The sequence below is a fragment of the Rhineura floridana genome, chromosome 6 (assembly GCF_030035675.1).
Source record: "Rhineura floridana isolate rRhiFlo1 chromosome 6, rRhiFlo1.hap2, whole genome shotgun sequence".
NCBI lineage: Eukaryota > Metazoa > Chordata > Lepidosauria > Squamata > Rhineuridae > Rhineura > Rhineura floridana.
Window position 1 is genome coordinate 138,396,341 of NC_084485.1, and position 18,165 is coordinate 138,414,505.

The 18,165-nt window shown below is 40.3% G+C and overlaps 1 protein-coding gene across 5 annotated transcripts in view; it reads right to left on the minus strand.

The window, feature by feature from the left end:
- Window positions 1-18,165, minus strand: part of NEK7 (NIMA related kinase 7) — a 118,006-nt gene that overhangs the window by 75,017 nt on the left and 24,824 nt on the right. For all 5 annotated transcript variants that reach the window (XM_061633946.1, XM_061633949.1, XM_061633947.1 and 2 more), the window contains exons 2-3: window positions 16,178-16,263; window positions 7,931-8,071 (exon numbers count right to left, since the gene is read on the minus strand). In XM_061633946.1, the coding sequence (XP_061489930.1) occupies window positions 7,931-8,071; window positions 16,178-16,234 (198 nt within the window). In that variant the 5' untranslated portion in view covers window positions 16,235-16,263. The remainder of the gene's footprint in view (window positions 1-7,930; window positions 8,072-16,177; window positions 16,264-18,165) is intronic.

Below are 18,165 nucleotides of genomic sequence, written 5' to 3' on the forward strand. Positions count from 1 at the left end.
GACTTTTTGCCTCTAAGAGCTGCCTTGACTTTGCTCATTAACCATGCTGGCATCTTCTTGGCCCTGGCGGTACCTTTTCTGATCTGCGGTATGCACTCCAGTTGAGCTTCTAATATAGTGCTTTTAAACAACTTCCAAGCATTTGCGAGTGATGTGACCCTCTGGACTTTGTTTTTCAGCTTTCTTTTTACCAATCCCCTCATTTTTGTGAAGTTTCCTCTTTTGAAGTCAAATGTGACCGTGTTGGATTTTCTTGGCAATTGGCCAGTTACATGTATGTTGAATTTAATAGCACTGTGGTCACTGCTCCCAATCGGTTCAACAACACTTACATCTCGCACCAGGTCCCGGTCCCCACTGAGGATTAAGTCCAGGGTTGCCGTCCCTCTGGTTGGTTCCATGACCAACTGATCTAGGGAATAGTCATTTAGAATATCTAGAAACTTTGCTTCTTTGTCATGACTGGAACACATATGCAGCCAGTCTATGTCCGGGTAGTTGAAGTCACCCATTACTACCACATTTCCTAGTTTGGATGCTTCCTCAATTTCATATCTCATCTCAAGGTCTCCCTGAGCATTTTGATCAGGGGGACGATAGATCGTTCCCAGTATTAAGTCCCTCCTGGGGCACGGTATCACCACCCACAACGATTCTGTGGAGGAGTCTTCCTCTTTTGGGGTTTAATACGCCACCAATACGTCCTTCCCTGTCCTTCCGATATAGTTTATATCCAGGGATAACCGTATCCCACTGGTTTTCTCCATTCCACCAGGTCTCGGTTATGCTCACTATATCAATGCTCTTCTCTAAGACCAAGCACTCCAGTTCTCCCATCTTGGTTCGGAGGCTCCTAGCATTAGCGTACAGGCACTTGTAAGCAGTGTCTCTCTTCAAGTGTCTTTGGCACTTGTGGTTAGGCCTGTGGTAATTTTGCTCTTCTGAATTTATATCCTGTGCCCCTGCTCTCACAATGCCTACTTCTAGGCCTACCCCTTTTAAAATTTCATCATTTCTTTGGTTTTTATCCCAGGGGGGAGGTTTATTCCGAACCGGACCTTTCTCAGCTCCTGTCGGGTTTCCCCCCTCAGTCAGTTTAAAAGCTGCTCTGCCACCTTTTTAATTTTAAGTGCCAGCAGTCTGGTTCCATTCTGGTTCAAGTGGAGCCCGTCCCTTTTGTACAGGCCCGGCTTGTCCCAAAATGTTCCCCAGTGCCTAACAAATCCAAACCCTTCCACCCGACACCATCGTCTCATCCATGCATTGAGACTGCGAAGCTGGGCCTGTCTGGCTGGTCCTGCGCGTGGAACCGGTAGCATTTCAGAGAAAGCCACCTTGGAGGTCCTGGCTTTCAGCATCCTACCTAGCAACCTAAATTTTGCTTCCAGGACCTCACGGCTGCATTTCCCCATGTCGTTGGTGCCAACGTGCACCACGACCACTGACTCCTTCCCAGCACTGTCTACCAAACTATCTAAACGACGGGCGATATCCGCAACCTTCGCACCAGGCAGGCAAAACACCTTGCGGTCTACACGCCCATCACACACCCCACTGTCTATGTTCCTAATGATCGAATCACCCACTACAAGGATCCCTCCACCCCCTGGAGATATATCCTCGGCACGAGAGGATAGCTGCTCATCCCCCAAGGAATGGGTCCCTTCTAAGGGATCGTTTCCCTCTTCCTCAGCTGGATGCTCTCCTTCCCCGAGACCATCGTTCTCCATGATAGCAGGAGAGCTATCATCTTTACTCCTCCTTTCACATGAATGAACAAGCTAGGAAATATTCCGTTAACTACAGTTTCCTATAACATCTGAATTGGGAAACCATGGTTAGCAGCTCTGGAACAAGCCAGGGTACGAGCCAACTTCAACCCGTGGTTTCACATCCTGACATATTCCAAAGCCATTAATGATGGTTTCCCGGTTCAGATGTGATGGGAAACAATAATTAACTGAATATCTCCTGGCTTTGCTCACTCATGTGAAGGGAGGACCAAAAAGGTTGCATACAGGGGTCCAAGTCGCATTCATATCTCAGTTTAAGCAAAATTTGATTGTCCAAACATGGCCAAATAGTCACATAGTAACGAGAGGAAGCAACAAGGTCCTTTTAAACTTCTCAAGACAATTTGTTGCCAGGATGTGCACTGACACTCATTCATTAAAATCAGTTTTCCATTTCTTTTGTTACCTGTACATTGCAGAAGAACTGCAAATACAACAGCTTCTGCACCCAACAAAACAGCTTCTGCAACCGACAAAAATACCAACGCTTTTCAAGAGCATTGTTAATGACTGAGCTAAAACACAATCTTTATTTTTTTTATTAGCTGAAAACAATCTTGTCCAATAAACTGTTAAATAATTTGAAAATATCTAACAAACAATTAAGCCAGTCTAATTATTTCATGCAGAAATTCAGGTATTTGCATATACTACATGATACTTAAGGCTTACCTACACGTGCTTCTGAAAGAACTAGAAATCAATTTCCCACTACAACTTCCAAGTGACAGAGCTCTGAAAGGTTTTTTTTTTTTTTAAGAAAAACTTTGGGGTATGTATGTTCAGAAGTCTTCAACAGTTACATGAAACTTTTTTCAAAAGTTGAAAATCAAATTGAAAATTTGATTCAGGGAGAAAAATATTGTATATTTCCTGGGTAAAAAAATGGGCCAAGACTTTCCTTGGGAAAGCAGGCTTACACTGAGGGATAGATTAATTTGGGAGAAAGAAATATTTTTAGTGTGAGACAAAGTGGTGGATAGAGAGCATGGTATAGCCTATGATAGGTGGGCATGTTGCTAGTTTGGGAAGGGGTTGGTGTCCATTTGAGTTAGAGGCATGGAGATGGAAATGTATGGGTTTGCAAAGTACAGGGATGTTGAATCCCTGTACTTCAAAAGAATGGAATCTTTTCCAGAATGAAATCTGGAATGTTTTTCTAGAATGGAATCTTTAAATATTTTGTAGGCCATCACTCTAAAACTGTCCTAAACTTTTTTAAATGTTTAAATAGCTAAGAAGCCTGATCTTCACTTGGTACTAAAATGACATCAACACTGGCAAGCCTCTTTGGAGCTACAGCTCAATATGGAGAAGCCTGTTGGAGCTTTCTAAGTTTTTCCCACCTCCCACCTGCATACACACCCAGAACTCATAAAGGAAAAGAAAACCTTCTGACCAAATCACAAACATATTTGCTAGTCATTTTTCTGACAAAGGGATGAGGAACATGCGACCCTAAAGATGTTGCTGGACTACAATACCCATCATCCTTGACTACCAGCCATGCTAACCTGGGCTGATGGGAGCTGTAGTCTAACAACAGCTGAAGGGCTGCAGGTTTCTCATCCCTATCCTAATACATCCAAGGATCCCCAGCATATGAAGCTATCTCCAAATTTTGGTACTTTCTCATAACAGACACCCACAAAGTCAAACCTAATCCATTCAGTGGATGGGCATCTATCTACTTTGAAGAGAGCACTAACAGTCTATCAAAAAAAGTGAAGAAATTGTGACAATGGGACAAAGGTAGAAGTATATCAAAGAGGAAGCAGGGCAAAAAGTTGCTGAAGAGAACATCAAAAAGCCTCCTAGGGAGAGGACAGAGGGAGTGAGAAAGTGGGTCCTTTTTTTTTTTAACGGCCCCTTAAACTGAAGCAAACTGAAGCATGGGGAGGTGGCAATTTATATGTTGGAGATGGGGAAATGATTTTTAGAGATCGTGCTAAAGCTGGGAGTAGTGGTGGGACTGAGATGCAGAACCAAGCAGAAAGTTGGACCAGCCCTCTTTATAACCAAAATACATCCCCCACACAATTCAATTCTGGTTTCTGAACTTATTTGTCATTTGTTTCTCTCAATCCAATAACTACACTTTTGAAGCCTATACAAGTGCGTCAATTTAAAAGGATGTTTCTTTTGAAACCCTCCAATTACAAGCATTTTTTTCTGCAACAGTTAATACTTCTCAAGACTCTTGGCATTTGATCTCAGAGAGCAAATAGTATTTTTATTTAAAATGTATGAATGGCACTCGGGTCTTTGAAAAAGTTCTCCCTTTTGGAACTTACAAGTAAATGTTTTCACTTTATGATATTTAAGTAATATACCACAATCTGTAGAACCACACAGAGCTTTGACAAAACAAGCCTGTAGAATTACCCACAAATACATAAGCAATAAAATAATTGCCAACCAGGAAAGCAAAATGGCCAGTCACAGTTGATATATTGTAGAACCAGAACTTTCTTCCTTAAGATTAATTAGTTCTAATTTAATCCTCAAGAGGCAATTCACTGACAACGCACAATGAATAATTAATTCATGTGTCAGATAAAAAGAATCCTTTTATGATCTTCTAACAAAAGGTATTAAGAGTTGAAATGAAAGAGGAAAAGCATGGAACTACTTAAGACACAAAACGCAATGGAGCTTTTAGAGAGAACTCTGGCAAAAAAATTCACCCTAATTCCTGAGTAGACCAGGCTGGCTAAAAATTGCATACAGTATGTAGAGTGCAATACATTCTTAAAGTAACCAAAAAAAAAGTTAACTGTTGCTGGGCAATTCATAACCCTATTAAATTCTCAAATTTAAAAATAGTACAGTCACACACTAGTCTTTATTTAGTTATGCTTCTTTTGACATTTTATGTTACAATTTAAATCTGTTCAGCTTCTTTCTCTACTGCTGTCCCCACTCCACCTTTCTCTTGCAATACACCAAGAGTTTGTACTCCACTTGGTAACTTTTTTAAAGGACACTTTGAAACATGAGCATGTCCAAGAAAGTTTAGGAATCACTTTAGACTGAAAACATGGTGAGAAGTAAATAATGAACAGTCATTGTTAAATAAAAGACAGAGCTGAATCCTAGTCATAATTGGCACTATAAAGTAAGTATGGGGTGCAAAAGCCATTCCACTCAAATTTCATTATGATACACAACAGTGTGGGTCAGCATCACAAGCCAGCCCTGGGTGTCTTGCCAGGTAGTGGGAATGATTTGCACCACTACAGGATGGCAGAAAGACTGGGGAATGACTCACTAATAAAAATGCACGTGGGGACTTTCCACTGTCATGAAGGCACTTTTTGAAAGTTACTTACTTTCAGGACATACTTACTTACTTACCCAGGACATAGGACCTGGAGAGATAAAAACAATCCAGAGAAAAGAAAATGAAGGGGCAATGCTTCCAACACTTATATATTAAATAACAAGGGAAGAAAATAACTCAAAAGGGACAAAAATGGGAAGAGGAAGAGCTGATCAAGGCAGAAAATACAGAGAAAATCCTCTTAATTGTTAGGGCTCATCTACGTGGTGGTTTAGTGTGTGTTTGGTGCTACTTGCATCCCCTTTTAATTCACATGGTTCACATGATATTACTGGCAAACAAAAGCTATCACGTAGTTTTCCCCCTGTAAATCTGTACTAACCCAATCCTCTGAAGGGAAGGAACAAACATCTTCACTCCATATCTCTAGTGTTTGCAGATGCTTTGCTCCAATGCTTTTAAGTGGGTGTGTCAATCGTTCCCCTCTCTCAATGCCCACTATGTCCTCCTCCCTTCCTTCATTTTATTTCCTATAGGCTGACAAGCAACTTCTGGCTGTTCTACACCATTCTGCTAACCTTTTTTATGTTGCTGCAAATGGTGCCTTCTTTTCCTTTTCCTCTAACTTGTGTGCAAAAGCACAACACTGCTCAAACAAAGATTTGTATTTCAGCTGTGTTGTACCAGTGAAAATAGAAATAATCACACTTCCGGGTTGTTGTTTTTTAAATGAAACTTACTGGTAGAACAAACTGAGCATGCTGGGTTGCCAATTAACCAGAAGGAGTGGAAATGTTGAATTAGAGGGTATGGTCACTAGAAAACTGTGTGATCCTTCCCCTCAATGTGAATAGACAACACCGTGTTTGCAGCTGGCATTGAGCCCTTAATGTGAACGATGCAAATAGAAAATGGAGGTTAAAACATTGTATTTACTACAAAGTTATGCTCCCGTGTGGATAAGCCCCTAGTCTCGCAGCAAGTTTGAAAAGAGCAGGAAGATGCTTGCTTACTCTTCTATTCTCACACAAGAGCAATGCTTCTTTGTCCAAATGAAGGAACAAGAGTGCCTCCTACCTTATTCATTGCTCTAGAACAGCCTTCCCCCAACCTTCAGATGCTTCAGATGTTCTGGGTTACAACTCAAATTAATCCTACCTAGCATGGGCAATGGTGGGGGTTGTAGTTCTAAAAAACTGGAGGGTACCAGGTTGGGAAAGGCTATTCAAGAAGGTTCCTTACTGTAGTCTGTGCACATATGACACTGCACAGAGATCATGAAAAAGAACCTGTTATGATAGCCTTGGGACAGACATTTGGCACAGTAGGATGTTCTTGCCTGATTTGCTTTGTATACTTTCCTATTGCAATTACTTTGAATCAAAGTACTTGGTGACCATTACTGTGATATATATCCTTAGGCCCAGAATCATATCATCACCTGCAGGAATTCTGACGGTTTTATTGTATAAAGGTTGCAGATCTCTTTTTAATGAATTTCTCTAGCACTAGCTAGTAGTTCAAAATCTTCTGCTCTGGGCTGAACCTCATTCTTTTAAAAGTGGCACACAGAAATTGCAATTAGAGGCAGAAAAAAGGGTATAAATGCACACAGGAACAGCCCTGCTTGAAATCTGGTGCGTTAAAATGACAGCTTCACAATGCTTCATGAGGAGGTCAGACCTGGTGCTACTGCATTCAGGAATAGAAAAGGTTTTGAAATCTTAGGCACCAGCAGCAGCAGCACAGCCAACCTTGCATCATCCTATTTTTATTTTTATTTTTAAGCTCCAGCCTGAAACACATTTTTTTCAAATCTGTTTCAAGTTCTCTGCACAAAAAACAACAACAGACAGCCAAGTATTTTTAGTCCTAAATCTAATAAAAAAATGTTAGATCTCTTTCTTCTGTTTACCTACTACAAGACATAGTCAGTTCCTACACTCAAGGGTAGGCTGCAAGTTTTGAAGGGTGTCTCTCAGGCATCTTTGGCAAAGGCAACAGCATTGCAATCAGTGCTGGGTGGCCTAGAGCCATTGCTTAAATTTCTCACAGTGCTTTCACACCAGGGTTATTGTGGAAAATTAAAATGGTGGCTCAGACCCAGCCACATGGTGCAGGAGCCTCAGAACAGGTATCAGTGCAGCAGTGAGCCCTGTCAGAGTCCTGACATCCCAGCAGTTGCCTGTAGATGCTGCATGTTGATGTTAGGCTTGTTCTTACCATAGTGATCATAAGAACTGTTCTTATTATCACTACCATTAAGACCTGACTGGTTCCAGCTAAAAAGGCTGCTGCTGAAGGTGTCAAAGACCATCTCCACTGCGAATTCTGTAAGACCTGGCCCATTTCCACCTGGCCTGGGAGGAAGGGACTCAGACTGACTCCAGCTACAAAGGGTGCTTCAGGTGCCTGGAGACAATCAGAGTGGGATATTGTTTGGGGTTGTGCTGGGGCCGAGCTTCAATTTTGAAGATTTTATTGTTAGATCTTATTATGAGTTCTCAGTGGACTGTTTAATTTTGTTGTACATTTATTAATACAAGATGTTTTCATTTAGTCTATTGCTTATATGACTATTTACATTTTGTTATGTCTAATAACTGTTAGTGAATTATGTCAACTTTTTGATGTTGTGAGCTGCTTTGAGCATGGTTTACTAATGGAAAAAGAAATATATACAAAAACAAAGATGCTCATTATTATTTTTATAAAATGGAATTTCAGCAATCTGGAATTTATTAAAGATTCTGAAACAACAGCTGCCTATTATCTAATATATAAAATAACGTTAAACAACCTTTCCAAACCAACAGCTAAATTCTTCATGTTGCATTGCTTGAGACGTCCTTACCTGCACCTTTTTTAAAGCTACTGGCACACCATCCAACAAGCAGGTAGCTCTGTAAACTTCACTAAACTGTCCACGGCCAATCTTCTTTTCTATTCGGAAGTTGGCTAAAGTATTGTAGCCCATGTCAGGTCGTAAGGCTTTCTGCAGTCGAAGACACAAGAATACCATTAAGGTACACATTACATACTGGAGAACTATGCGCAAATCACCTTTCTTTCCCTCCCAACAGCCAGTTATTCATATCATTAGCATTAAAAACATGAATATGAGAGAGGCTACATATTCAGAGTTAAGCATATGTGTGTTGGCAGGAATAGGGAAATCCTCAACTCTTGATTACCAGCAGTACCTAGTCACAGTGTTTGAAAAACAGTATGAGAGTGTTAGTTCTGAGTATCCTAATGCTCACTTCAGAACTGTCTATGTTTCTAATGCTGGAGAGGCTGCATGAATCCAGTTTGAAATGAATTCTAAGTTACAGTGATTAAAAACCCAGAACTACCCTCTTCCTTGCTCCATCACATCATTCACTATTTCTCTGTCAACACTGCACCAGCTTCACTAGTTGCCAGCTTGCTTCTAGACTCAGTCCAAGGATAGAAACACACTGTTCTGCCAGTTCCAGTGCATCTCCACCTCTCTTTTCTGAAAACGGGCACACATGATGCTAGTCAGATCCTGCCTCTTTTTACTGTAAAACCTGGTGGGAATAGTTCAAGTGCATTTTTTAAAATTCAGCTTTACACAGATTTTGCAACTGATCGGCATATCAACCCATTGCCCCTTTAGGTGTGGCCAATGGAAACACTTTGCTGTAGGTGACTAGTGTGCTCACAGCCCAAGGTTCTGACTTTGATCTTCAGACCCCTAAATGGTTTTAGGCTAGAATCTCTTCCCAAAATGGCCAGCCAGGACCTTCAAGGTAAGGTAGGTGCCCATGGTAGATACTCAAAAGAGGGCCTTTTCAGTTCTGGTGCCTAGGATTTAGAACAATCTGCCAAAAAAGATTTACCTGCTCCCCCCTCAGTCTGTTTTCAGCAGGGGGAGTAAAGACAATTTTATTTGTGGCCCTTTTTAAAATCTAGCTAGCTAGATAGCTAGATAGCTAGATAGCTAGATAGCTAGATAGCTAGATAGCTAGATAGCTAGATAGCTAGATAGCTAGATAGCTAGATAGCTAGATAGCTAGATAGCTAGATAGCTAGATAGATAGATAGATTGATTGCACTTGTATACCACCCCATAGCCGAAGCTCTCTGGGCGGTTTACAGCAATCAAAAACATTAAAACAAATATACAATTTAAAACACATATGTTAAAAACAATTTAAAACACAATTTTAAAATTTAAAACAATATAAAAACAATTTAAAACACATGCTAAAATGCCTGGGAGATTTATTATTTGGTTTTATCTGTTAATATCTGTTCTGGGTATTCCCCCAACTGTCCAGAGCAGATCTGGGGAGGTGATGGGGTGTATACATTCTGTACTTTTTCTAAAAAGGGATATAAATGAATAATATTTACACCCAATGTAATTGATGAGAGTAAATGAAAATTACATCGCAACCCATACATGTTTACTTAGAAATAAGTCCCACTGAGTTTAATGGCGCCTATTCCCAAGTAAATGGGTATAGGACTGCAGCCTTAGTTACCTTTTGACACACCGAGAAATCTTATATACACAAGTCCAATCTATGTGTTCTGTTGTTTTATTCTTTTGATATAATGCCTATTGTTTTAAATTGTTCATTTTAATTGTTAGCAGCTCTGTAAACCCTTTTAGGCAGCCATCCCCAACCCGATGCCCTCCAGATGTTATTGCACTCCAACTCCCATCAACTGTAGCGAGGGTGGGTGATGGTCTGGGGAGTTGTAATCCAACAGTATCTGGAGGGCACCAGATGTTGGAAAAGGCTGCTTTTAGGGTTGAAGAACAGGGTGTAAATACTTGTACACAAACAAATATGTTGTTCACTATGGCAGTGTGGGAGCCACTTTCCATTGTTTGAATGGGATCAGTACAGTACAGTACAGGTGAATCACATGGGAAGTTCTGACATGAGCCCTGCTAGCCCCCAGGGAATTATTTATTTTTTGTTTCTTTAAAGTGCTTATTTATTTGTGGTTTTAGCCTGCCTTACATCTTGTGATCCCAGAGTTTCCAAACAGTTAAGAGCAGGCAGGGCGGAGGAAATACGGTGCCAAAAGTTCAGCCATAAAACACCCTGAATTGCAGTTACAGCTAACATTCCATAAATGCCTGGGCAAACAGCTTTGGCTGGTATCCAAAATACCACCAAGTCACTTTTTCCATTAGCACAAAGATTTACACTTGCACAATGGAACTTCCACCCTGTCCTCCCCCCATCCCATGCCCCCTACATCTGTTCTGGGTTTCCCCCCAACCGTCCAGAGCAGATTTGAGAAGATGATGGGGTATACACAGGGTGAGGAGGGGAGAGAGAAGTTCCATTGCACAAAAGTAAATCCTTGCACTAACAGAACGAGTGTGTTGGATACTGCCCATAGGTCTTTGCCTGGTGCTGAAATGCCAAAAACATTTTTACCAGTCACTTTTCCAGGGGAAGGGCATTCCATACTTGGGATGCCACAACAGACAGAGCCCTATCCGTGACACCACCCAATGTATTTCTCCCCATAGTGGGACAACAAAAAGCTTCCCCCCTTCTAGGGCTAAGAACCCAGGCAGACCAGGGAAAGGCATTCCTTCAGATATCTGGCCCTCCAAAAGGATCCAAGGGCAGCTTAATCTCAAGTGACCTATTTATCAGACCCAACTGCTTTTATCAAACATTAAGAATTCACAAAGTAAACATTTTCCATACCACATTGGAAACTGAGGGATTAAAGACTGCTGAAACTTAAAGGATGGATTTCCCACCCCCACTTGCACAACAGATGCTATGTGGGGGGAAAATCATTTTATTCAAAGCCAGCCTTTCCCAACATTTGCATCCTCAGATGTTGCTGGACTTTAGTTCCCACAATTCCTGGCCACTGGACACTCTACCCAAGGCTTATGGGAGTTTTAGTACAGCAACATCTGGGGACCCAAAAGTTGGAAAAAGGCTGTTCCAATCCATGTTAGTGACTATGTGTCTGTGCCCAGAGATTATTATTCTTTAGGATTTCTCTGAAATAAAAAGCTCCTAACTTGAAGGTGGCAATGAATGCATATGTGGACACTTTATGGACGAATGTGTTCTAACACTATGGGCAGAAATTCATGGCCTCAAAGCGTGATAGACAGGGATCACTTCGGCAGCTGCAGAATATATTCTCTGCCAGATGAGAGCACTGTGCAAAGGTAGCTATAATACATGTCATCTGGAGCACTTCTTCTTGATTAGTCACTAGTCCCATCTGAAGCTTCTCAGGAATTCTGCCATCAAAGGAAAGCCATCAAATTAGGAAAGAGGTAAGAGGAAGAGTAGTGTGGGCCTCTCAGGAAAACCTTTTCAAATTAGAGCCTTCTTGATCCACTTTTAGAGTTTATTTATTTATTTATTTATTTATTACATTTATACCCCGCCTTTCTTTCTTCATGAAACCCAAGGCGGCTTACATATAGTTCCCAGGTGGTCTCCCATCCAGGCACTGACCAGACCTGACCCTGCTTAGCTTCAGCAGGGAGCTGGCCTTATGTGCCTTCAGATCATAGCCCATTAAACCACCCAGAGCAAACAGTAGCAAGGGGTCCTCTTCATGACAGCAATGGTAGGGTAGACTACAAAATTACCACTCTGCTTAGCCCCAAGAGTATGTATTTAAGATACAGTCACACAACTCCTCACATTCCCAAGATTTCCTGTCAGAGGCTCCATACAGTCCTTCCCCTACTGTAGATGAGACGTCAGACAGGTCAGACTCGGGTAACAATTTGTGACCAACAACACTGTTTGCTCCCATTTCGCCCAATACCTTAGGTGTTCTTTCTAAGGACTCAGGTCTAGCGAAGGTTCCTCAAATTGCTAGAATAGTGGTTAAGAACATAAGAAGAGCATGCTGGATCAGACCGATGGTTCATCTGGTCCAGCATCCTGCTCTCACAGTGGGCCCCCAGTTGCCTATGGGAAACCTGCAAGCAGGACCTGAGTGCAAAGAGCACTCTTCCCTCCTGCGGTTTTTGGAACCATACTGCCTCCATCATGGCTAGTAGCCATTGACAGCTTTTTCCTCCATGAATCTGTCTAATCCTCTTTTAAATCTATTCAAGTTGGTGGCCATCACTGCCTCTTGTGGGAGCAAATTCCATAGTTTAATTATGCGCTGTGTGAAGAGGTACTTACTTTTGTCTGTCCTGAATCTTACCAAACTCACCACTACCACCACTTGAAAATTGCTGAGGGTCTTGATGGACCACTTAATGATTTTCTGCCTGTTGTAGCAATTATAATGTGCTGTGCTAGATGCACAATTTTTAATTGTATTATTTCTTTATTTCTTATAAAATAATGTATTTTATTTACATTGAATTCCATAGAATTCAAATTGAATTACAATAACATAAAATCTAAGAAATAAAACACACAATAAAAATACAGTTAAAAATCAATGAGTATTTAATGCAATGGATGCACTGTCTCTCCAACCTCAAATCCACAGATGTGCCACAGATCATCTGAATGAAGCTCGATATATACACGTGTCAGTGGATGTTCAAGAGAAACATGGATATGTGTGTGTGTGGGTGGGCCTGTCAGCTCTGTCCACATTATTCCTAGATCGAAGTGGATTTTCCACTGAAGAGAAACCAGGACAAGCTACTTTTGAAAACAACTGTAGCTGAAGAAAAGCACTGAAGCAAACTGAGGCAGGGCTTAGTACTGGACTAGAATCAGAACAAGCTCTGTCAACAGTGAAGGCATGCACAAATGCATCCATCCTGCAATATTCTCTGACTAGCACGTTGCATATTACAAAACAGACCGTTTATTAATAGATTTCTTTACAGATTAGGAAACTGATGGAGAACAGCACAGTACTAAGATTTACAGTACTTCTTGAATATATTAAACTGTTTGCATTCTAAAGTGGTGTATGTTCCATCTGATTTATGCAGAATATACAATTGGCTTCTCCTGTTTGGTGTGGATGCGGGGGTGGGGAACAAGGATTCTAAGAGAAAACAGAGTCAGAGATACTGCAGATTGATCTCAGTTCTGTATCTTAAGTATTTTCTATTTCAGAGTTTTGCATACTCTTCTGTTACATGCAGCATCCAAAATGAAAACAGAAACAAAAGAAATTACGGCAACGTTTTTGTCATGTCTTGCCTTTGCATTAGAATTTAAAAACGCAAATAGCAGCGATTCTAAATGCTCTAAGTTCACAGTTAGTCTTCTTTGAATTGCAATGGATGCTAGAAACATATTCCTGCTTCCACCTCCCTGGTGCTCTGACACACAATCAAAAATAAATTGATGTTCCTTATAAGTACCAACATCCAAATGTGTAGCTGCTTTGATAGAGATGGTATTGCACCAATTCAACTATGTATAGTCGAAACAGAGCCTGTGAGGGTTTAATGAGGTTATCTGCAGCATTTAGAGCAAAAACAGAGGAACTTGAGGAGCTCTCTCTTATTATTCAAATGTTCATGCTACAGTGAAGCAGGATGTGGCTTCATTAAGCTAGGGGGTTTTGTGGTTGTTTAACCAGCACATGTTTCAAAATCTGAACTGGGAATTGCATCCTCTGTCGGTGCAGTAGCTTGACAAACATTAGCGTGAACTACTAAGGCAATGTGACAACCGCATGCTGAGAGCAAAGTCTCACTAATGTGTTTTGGCATGCAGGTTTGTAATCACACATTTACATATGCAATGACCTACATTTGCATGTCAGATCACACACTGTCTGGCTTTATTAAGACTGGGCACCTCCCTGTGTTTGGCTGCTAGAGTGGTGAGACGGGGCTAGAGGGCGGTGTTTTTTTGGCAGTTGAGGGATGACCTGCCACCAAGGATTAGACTGATATGGCCTCAACATTAGACACTTCATTAGAGGTAATCTGTTTAACAGTGGGCAGTGTATGTAAACTTCACAGCCCATTTGTGGCGCCTTACCCCTCTCCCCACCCCCAATGGCCTTTCATCAAAGGGCAGTGTGGCTGACTGACAACTTGTCTCATCTGCTCCCTTGTCCTGTCATACAATTTAGACATGGAGACCTGACATGAGAAGAAACATAGCTGCACATCTCCAACTATCACCCGGGTCTTCCTCCCAGCCACAATGCAATTTGGAAAAGGAATAAACTCATGAATAATAGGGGCATCAGTTGGTCAGAAAACATATTATATACATTTTAGTTATGATCAATCTGCATTTTAAACCAGCACTTAAAAAAGAAAACAGAAATCACCTCGACTATATGTAGTTCATCTCGACTAGACTTCTACATCTCAGCTAGGGTGTTGTTTTTAAAGAAAACAAACTGTAATCCATCTATTGGGCTAGATAATCAATTATCTCCCACGTTCAGGGCAAACCTGGTGCTGGCTCCTTGCAAACCACAGTTTGCAAGTCAGAAGGCAGTCACAGGAACATGCTCTCACTCTCTTTTCCTTCCACCATGAATTCCATCCCTCCCTCTCTCCCTTTGTAAGGCTAAAAAACAGGGTTTAGATTAGACACATACACCAATGTCAATTATGGTTAATGCTAACCTGGATGGGTTTCCATCTTAACCAGAGTTAGAAATGATGATATCAAGGGTAATTGCAAACCCTGATTACAAGAGAACCTTGAACTGGTATTTTGCTACCCCTCCACATAAAGATGTGCACATCCAAACACTCTGAAATAGGTTGTGGTCATACACCAGACAGTCACAACTGGCAAAACAATAAAATATCTACATCATCTTTGGAAGTATGCATCTCCTCATCAGAAAAACATGACTGCCCCATGAAGTGTAAATAAGCTCCCGTTCCAAAGCAACAGCTGTGTTGAAATCTTTGAAAGGTAACAACCTTTCCACTTAAAAACTTCTGTGATATATGAAAGCAAAATTTCATCCTTTTAATTAGTTTGGGTTTTGCCTCCCCCCAAAAACAGGGTTACATACTCATTATGATTTTCAAAATCCAAGAGGAAACTTTATTCTGCTACTGTTTTTTCATTTAACACAACTTAATAAAATGCATTCTCTCTCATTTAAGATTAGCTCTCCCAATAAACTATATAAAAAGAGTATATGCTACAGAAATTGGAATTATATTTGCACACGCACACCTACAATGATGCCAGTGTAAGGAGGGCAGCTCCACCCACCACCCACTACTTCTGCCAGTATGGTGCCTTCATAGGTTTTGAAGGCGAGAATGAGACAGGTGTTCTGAGAGCTGAATCGGAAGGATGTTTGGGATGAGCATGGGTCTCCACTCTGGCAAAGCCTCTGTACTGTTTCAAATCTTGGGGGGGGGTGTCACTCACTACTGGATAGGAAGTAAAAGAATAACGTGTTATGGATCTAATCTAAAGACAAGGAAGTTCAAAACACAACTCCACGGTGCTTGAAAATGTGATCTGTGTAATTTGTTATTAACTTGGCACCAGTTTCAAGATAATATTTACTCCCTTCTGTTCCTTTTCTTTGTAAAAGGAAAAAAATCCCTTAATCTTGCAATAGTGTGTTCATTAGCCTTTCCTGCCCCATCCCTTAGGACTGTCTATACTTTATAATACCATGTAGCGTTATTCATGTCCTCTCTTGTCCTAAAGAGCTATCCGCTGTCTAGGTCCCAGTGTCCCAGCTGAGGTGACCTCTTCCACTCCCAAGCATCACCATTGGCGTACTCAAAAACCACTGTGCTCTGAGGGGCAGAAGAGAGAGAAAAAGGCCAGGGAAGGGCCATAGCTCAGTGGTAGAACACCTATGTTGCACGCAGAAGGTCCCTGGGTGCTGCTGAAGCTTGACTATGCAGTTTTGTCATAAAATTTTAATTTATGCTTATTGCTTTAATATTTCTATATAATCCACTTTAAAAGATTCACCTGAAAAGCAGTATATATCTTAAAATTAAAAAAAATGGCATACATTTACTAGAACATAACATGGAAAAAATAAAATCTATACCACCATTCTAGGACTACAGTATGTAATTAAGATGAAAAGATCATCATCAACAAAGCATATTTCAGAAATGTCTTTTTTTAATACTATATTAATATACCCTTGCTACGTACTCTTAGCAACTAATGCACTGTCTTACCTGCGGCTGAAATTGAGGAACAGGAGGGCTTGGCATGCCTTGAGACTGCTCATCCATTGTTTCAAATCACAACACTTTCAGACGACCTGTATAAATACATAAATAACCTTAACAGAAGTATGATACAATTAAATATCACTTTTATATGTATCCTTCCTCCTTGGTGTTGCTTATATAGCTTCATCAATTTACATTATGCATTATGGGGTAGCATAAACAAAAGACTGGAATTTGCTTCAAGGAATTTACAATCTTAATTTTGACACAGATCAGACCACAGAGACATGAGTAAGTAGGGGAAGAAATGAAGTTACATTTGCTTGGTTTATGTAGGAAAGGATGAGGATTAAGAGATTAAACTAAACCATTGCCTATTTTGTCCTCATACATTCAAGTCAATTATCTGACATTAAAATAGTGCAAGTGGTCAACACTCTGAGGGCAACTTCACACATGAAAGCTCATCAATCAACGAAAGCAAACAATCAATTCCAAGTCTGACAAGTCATCTTCAGTCTTTTCAGATCTACAACCCACCTTTAGTCTAAAATGAATTTGAAGAAACATTTATTTTCTCTTTCTTGTTAAAAAAATATATATCCATATACATGGATCTGTCTGCATCTCTGTTGGAATTGTTTTTAAGGCTTTTTATGAAAGGTGGGATATAAATGCAACAAACAAACAAACCTAAGTGGGTCACAACAGCAGCACTACAGCTATTTATTTATTAAATTTATATCCTGCCCCTAATCCCAGGAGGAGCTCAGGGCCGCAAGGAAAAACAGTAAAATAATATTTAAAACATCTTAAAAACAAAACATCTTTCAAAAACATCTTTCATAAGAAATGTTTAAGACATCTTTTTCTCTTAGGAGCTCAAGGTGGCATACATGCTTCCTTCCTTCCCCATTTAATCCCCACAACAACCCTGTGAAGTAGATTAGGCTAAGAGGCAGTGACTGGCACCACCAGGTCACCCAGTGAGCTTCATGGCTGTAGGGATTCGAACCCTGGTCTCACAGGTCCTGGTCCGACACTCTAACCACTATACCACACTGCAACCCAATAGTGACTCCCAACTCACCAGCTGAAAACCAATGGAAGCAATGGTCACAGATAAAATACCAAAAGAGTTGTTATTTCATTCTTACTCATGTACTATCTTTAAAAAATCATTAAAAATCCTTTTCATTAAATGTGTGTTTCCCAGGAACAAAGTGTAAGTGAAGATAGATCTCATTTAAAAAGAAAAAAAAATGGCTTCATTCTGTTTGCTGTCATTTTCTCTCAAAATCATGCTTCCATTCATGTAGGTCTGTGAACAGAATCAAATGTGAAAGCATCCTGTTCAATATAAAAAACAACAAAAAAGCTTTTCTACAGATCCTTATTAAAACCAAACGAAAAATGCAAATATTTTTAACCTAGAAACACCAAAGGAGCCTATCCAACTGGGAAATGGCATCAAAAGGAACACACTTCTTAAGAAAGAGGTTACTTTTTTCTTTTTCTTTTCTTTTTTTTTTTGAAACCGCTTCCTAACCTCAATTTTTGGAGATAGCGTAAACCATCTTATTTCTTCAAATATCAGTTTCCTTTTCCAAGGAATTTTCAAGCTGCTGAAATCGTTCAGAAGCAATGGCAACATCAATATTTTCCTCTTTTAACTGTTAAACCAAAGCTTTTCTACCAAAATGTTCTGTAGGGCTTTGTCTTTGCTTGAATAGCGGTAATATAACTACTCTACAGCAAATACTTTTCCCATCTACTTTGCATCTCAAAAACAAATGTTGCTAGCATTCTTATGCTGAATTGAGTAGTGTACATTCTTAAGAGCTTGTACAGAAGCTGAATTTAACATACATACAATCCAGCTTCATTACACATTCTTTTTTGCCCTGTCATGCAAAATGTTTTAATTCAATTAGCAAAAGCTCCTGTTTAAATATTTCTTCTCCTTTTTGAAAAAGCATTCCACTTGCAGA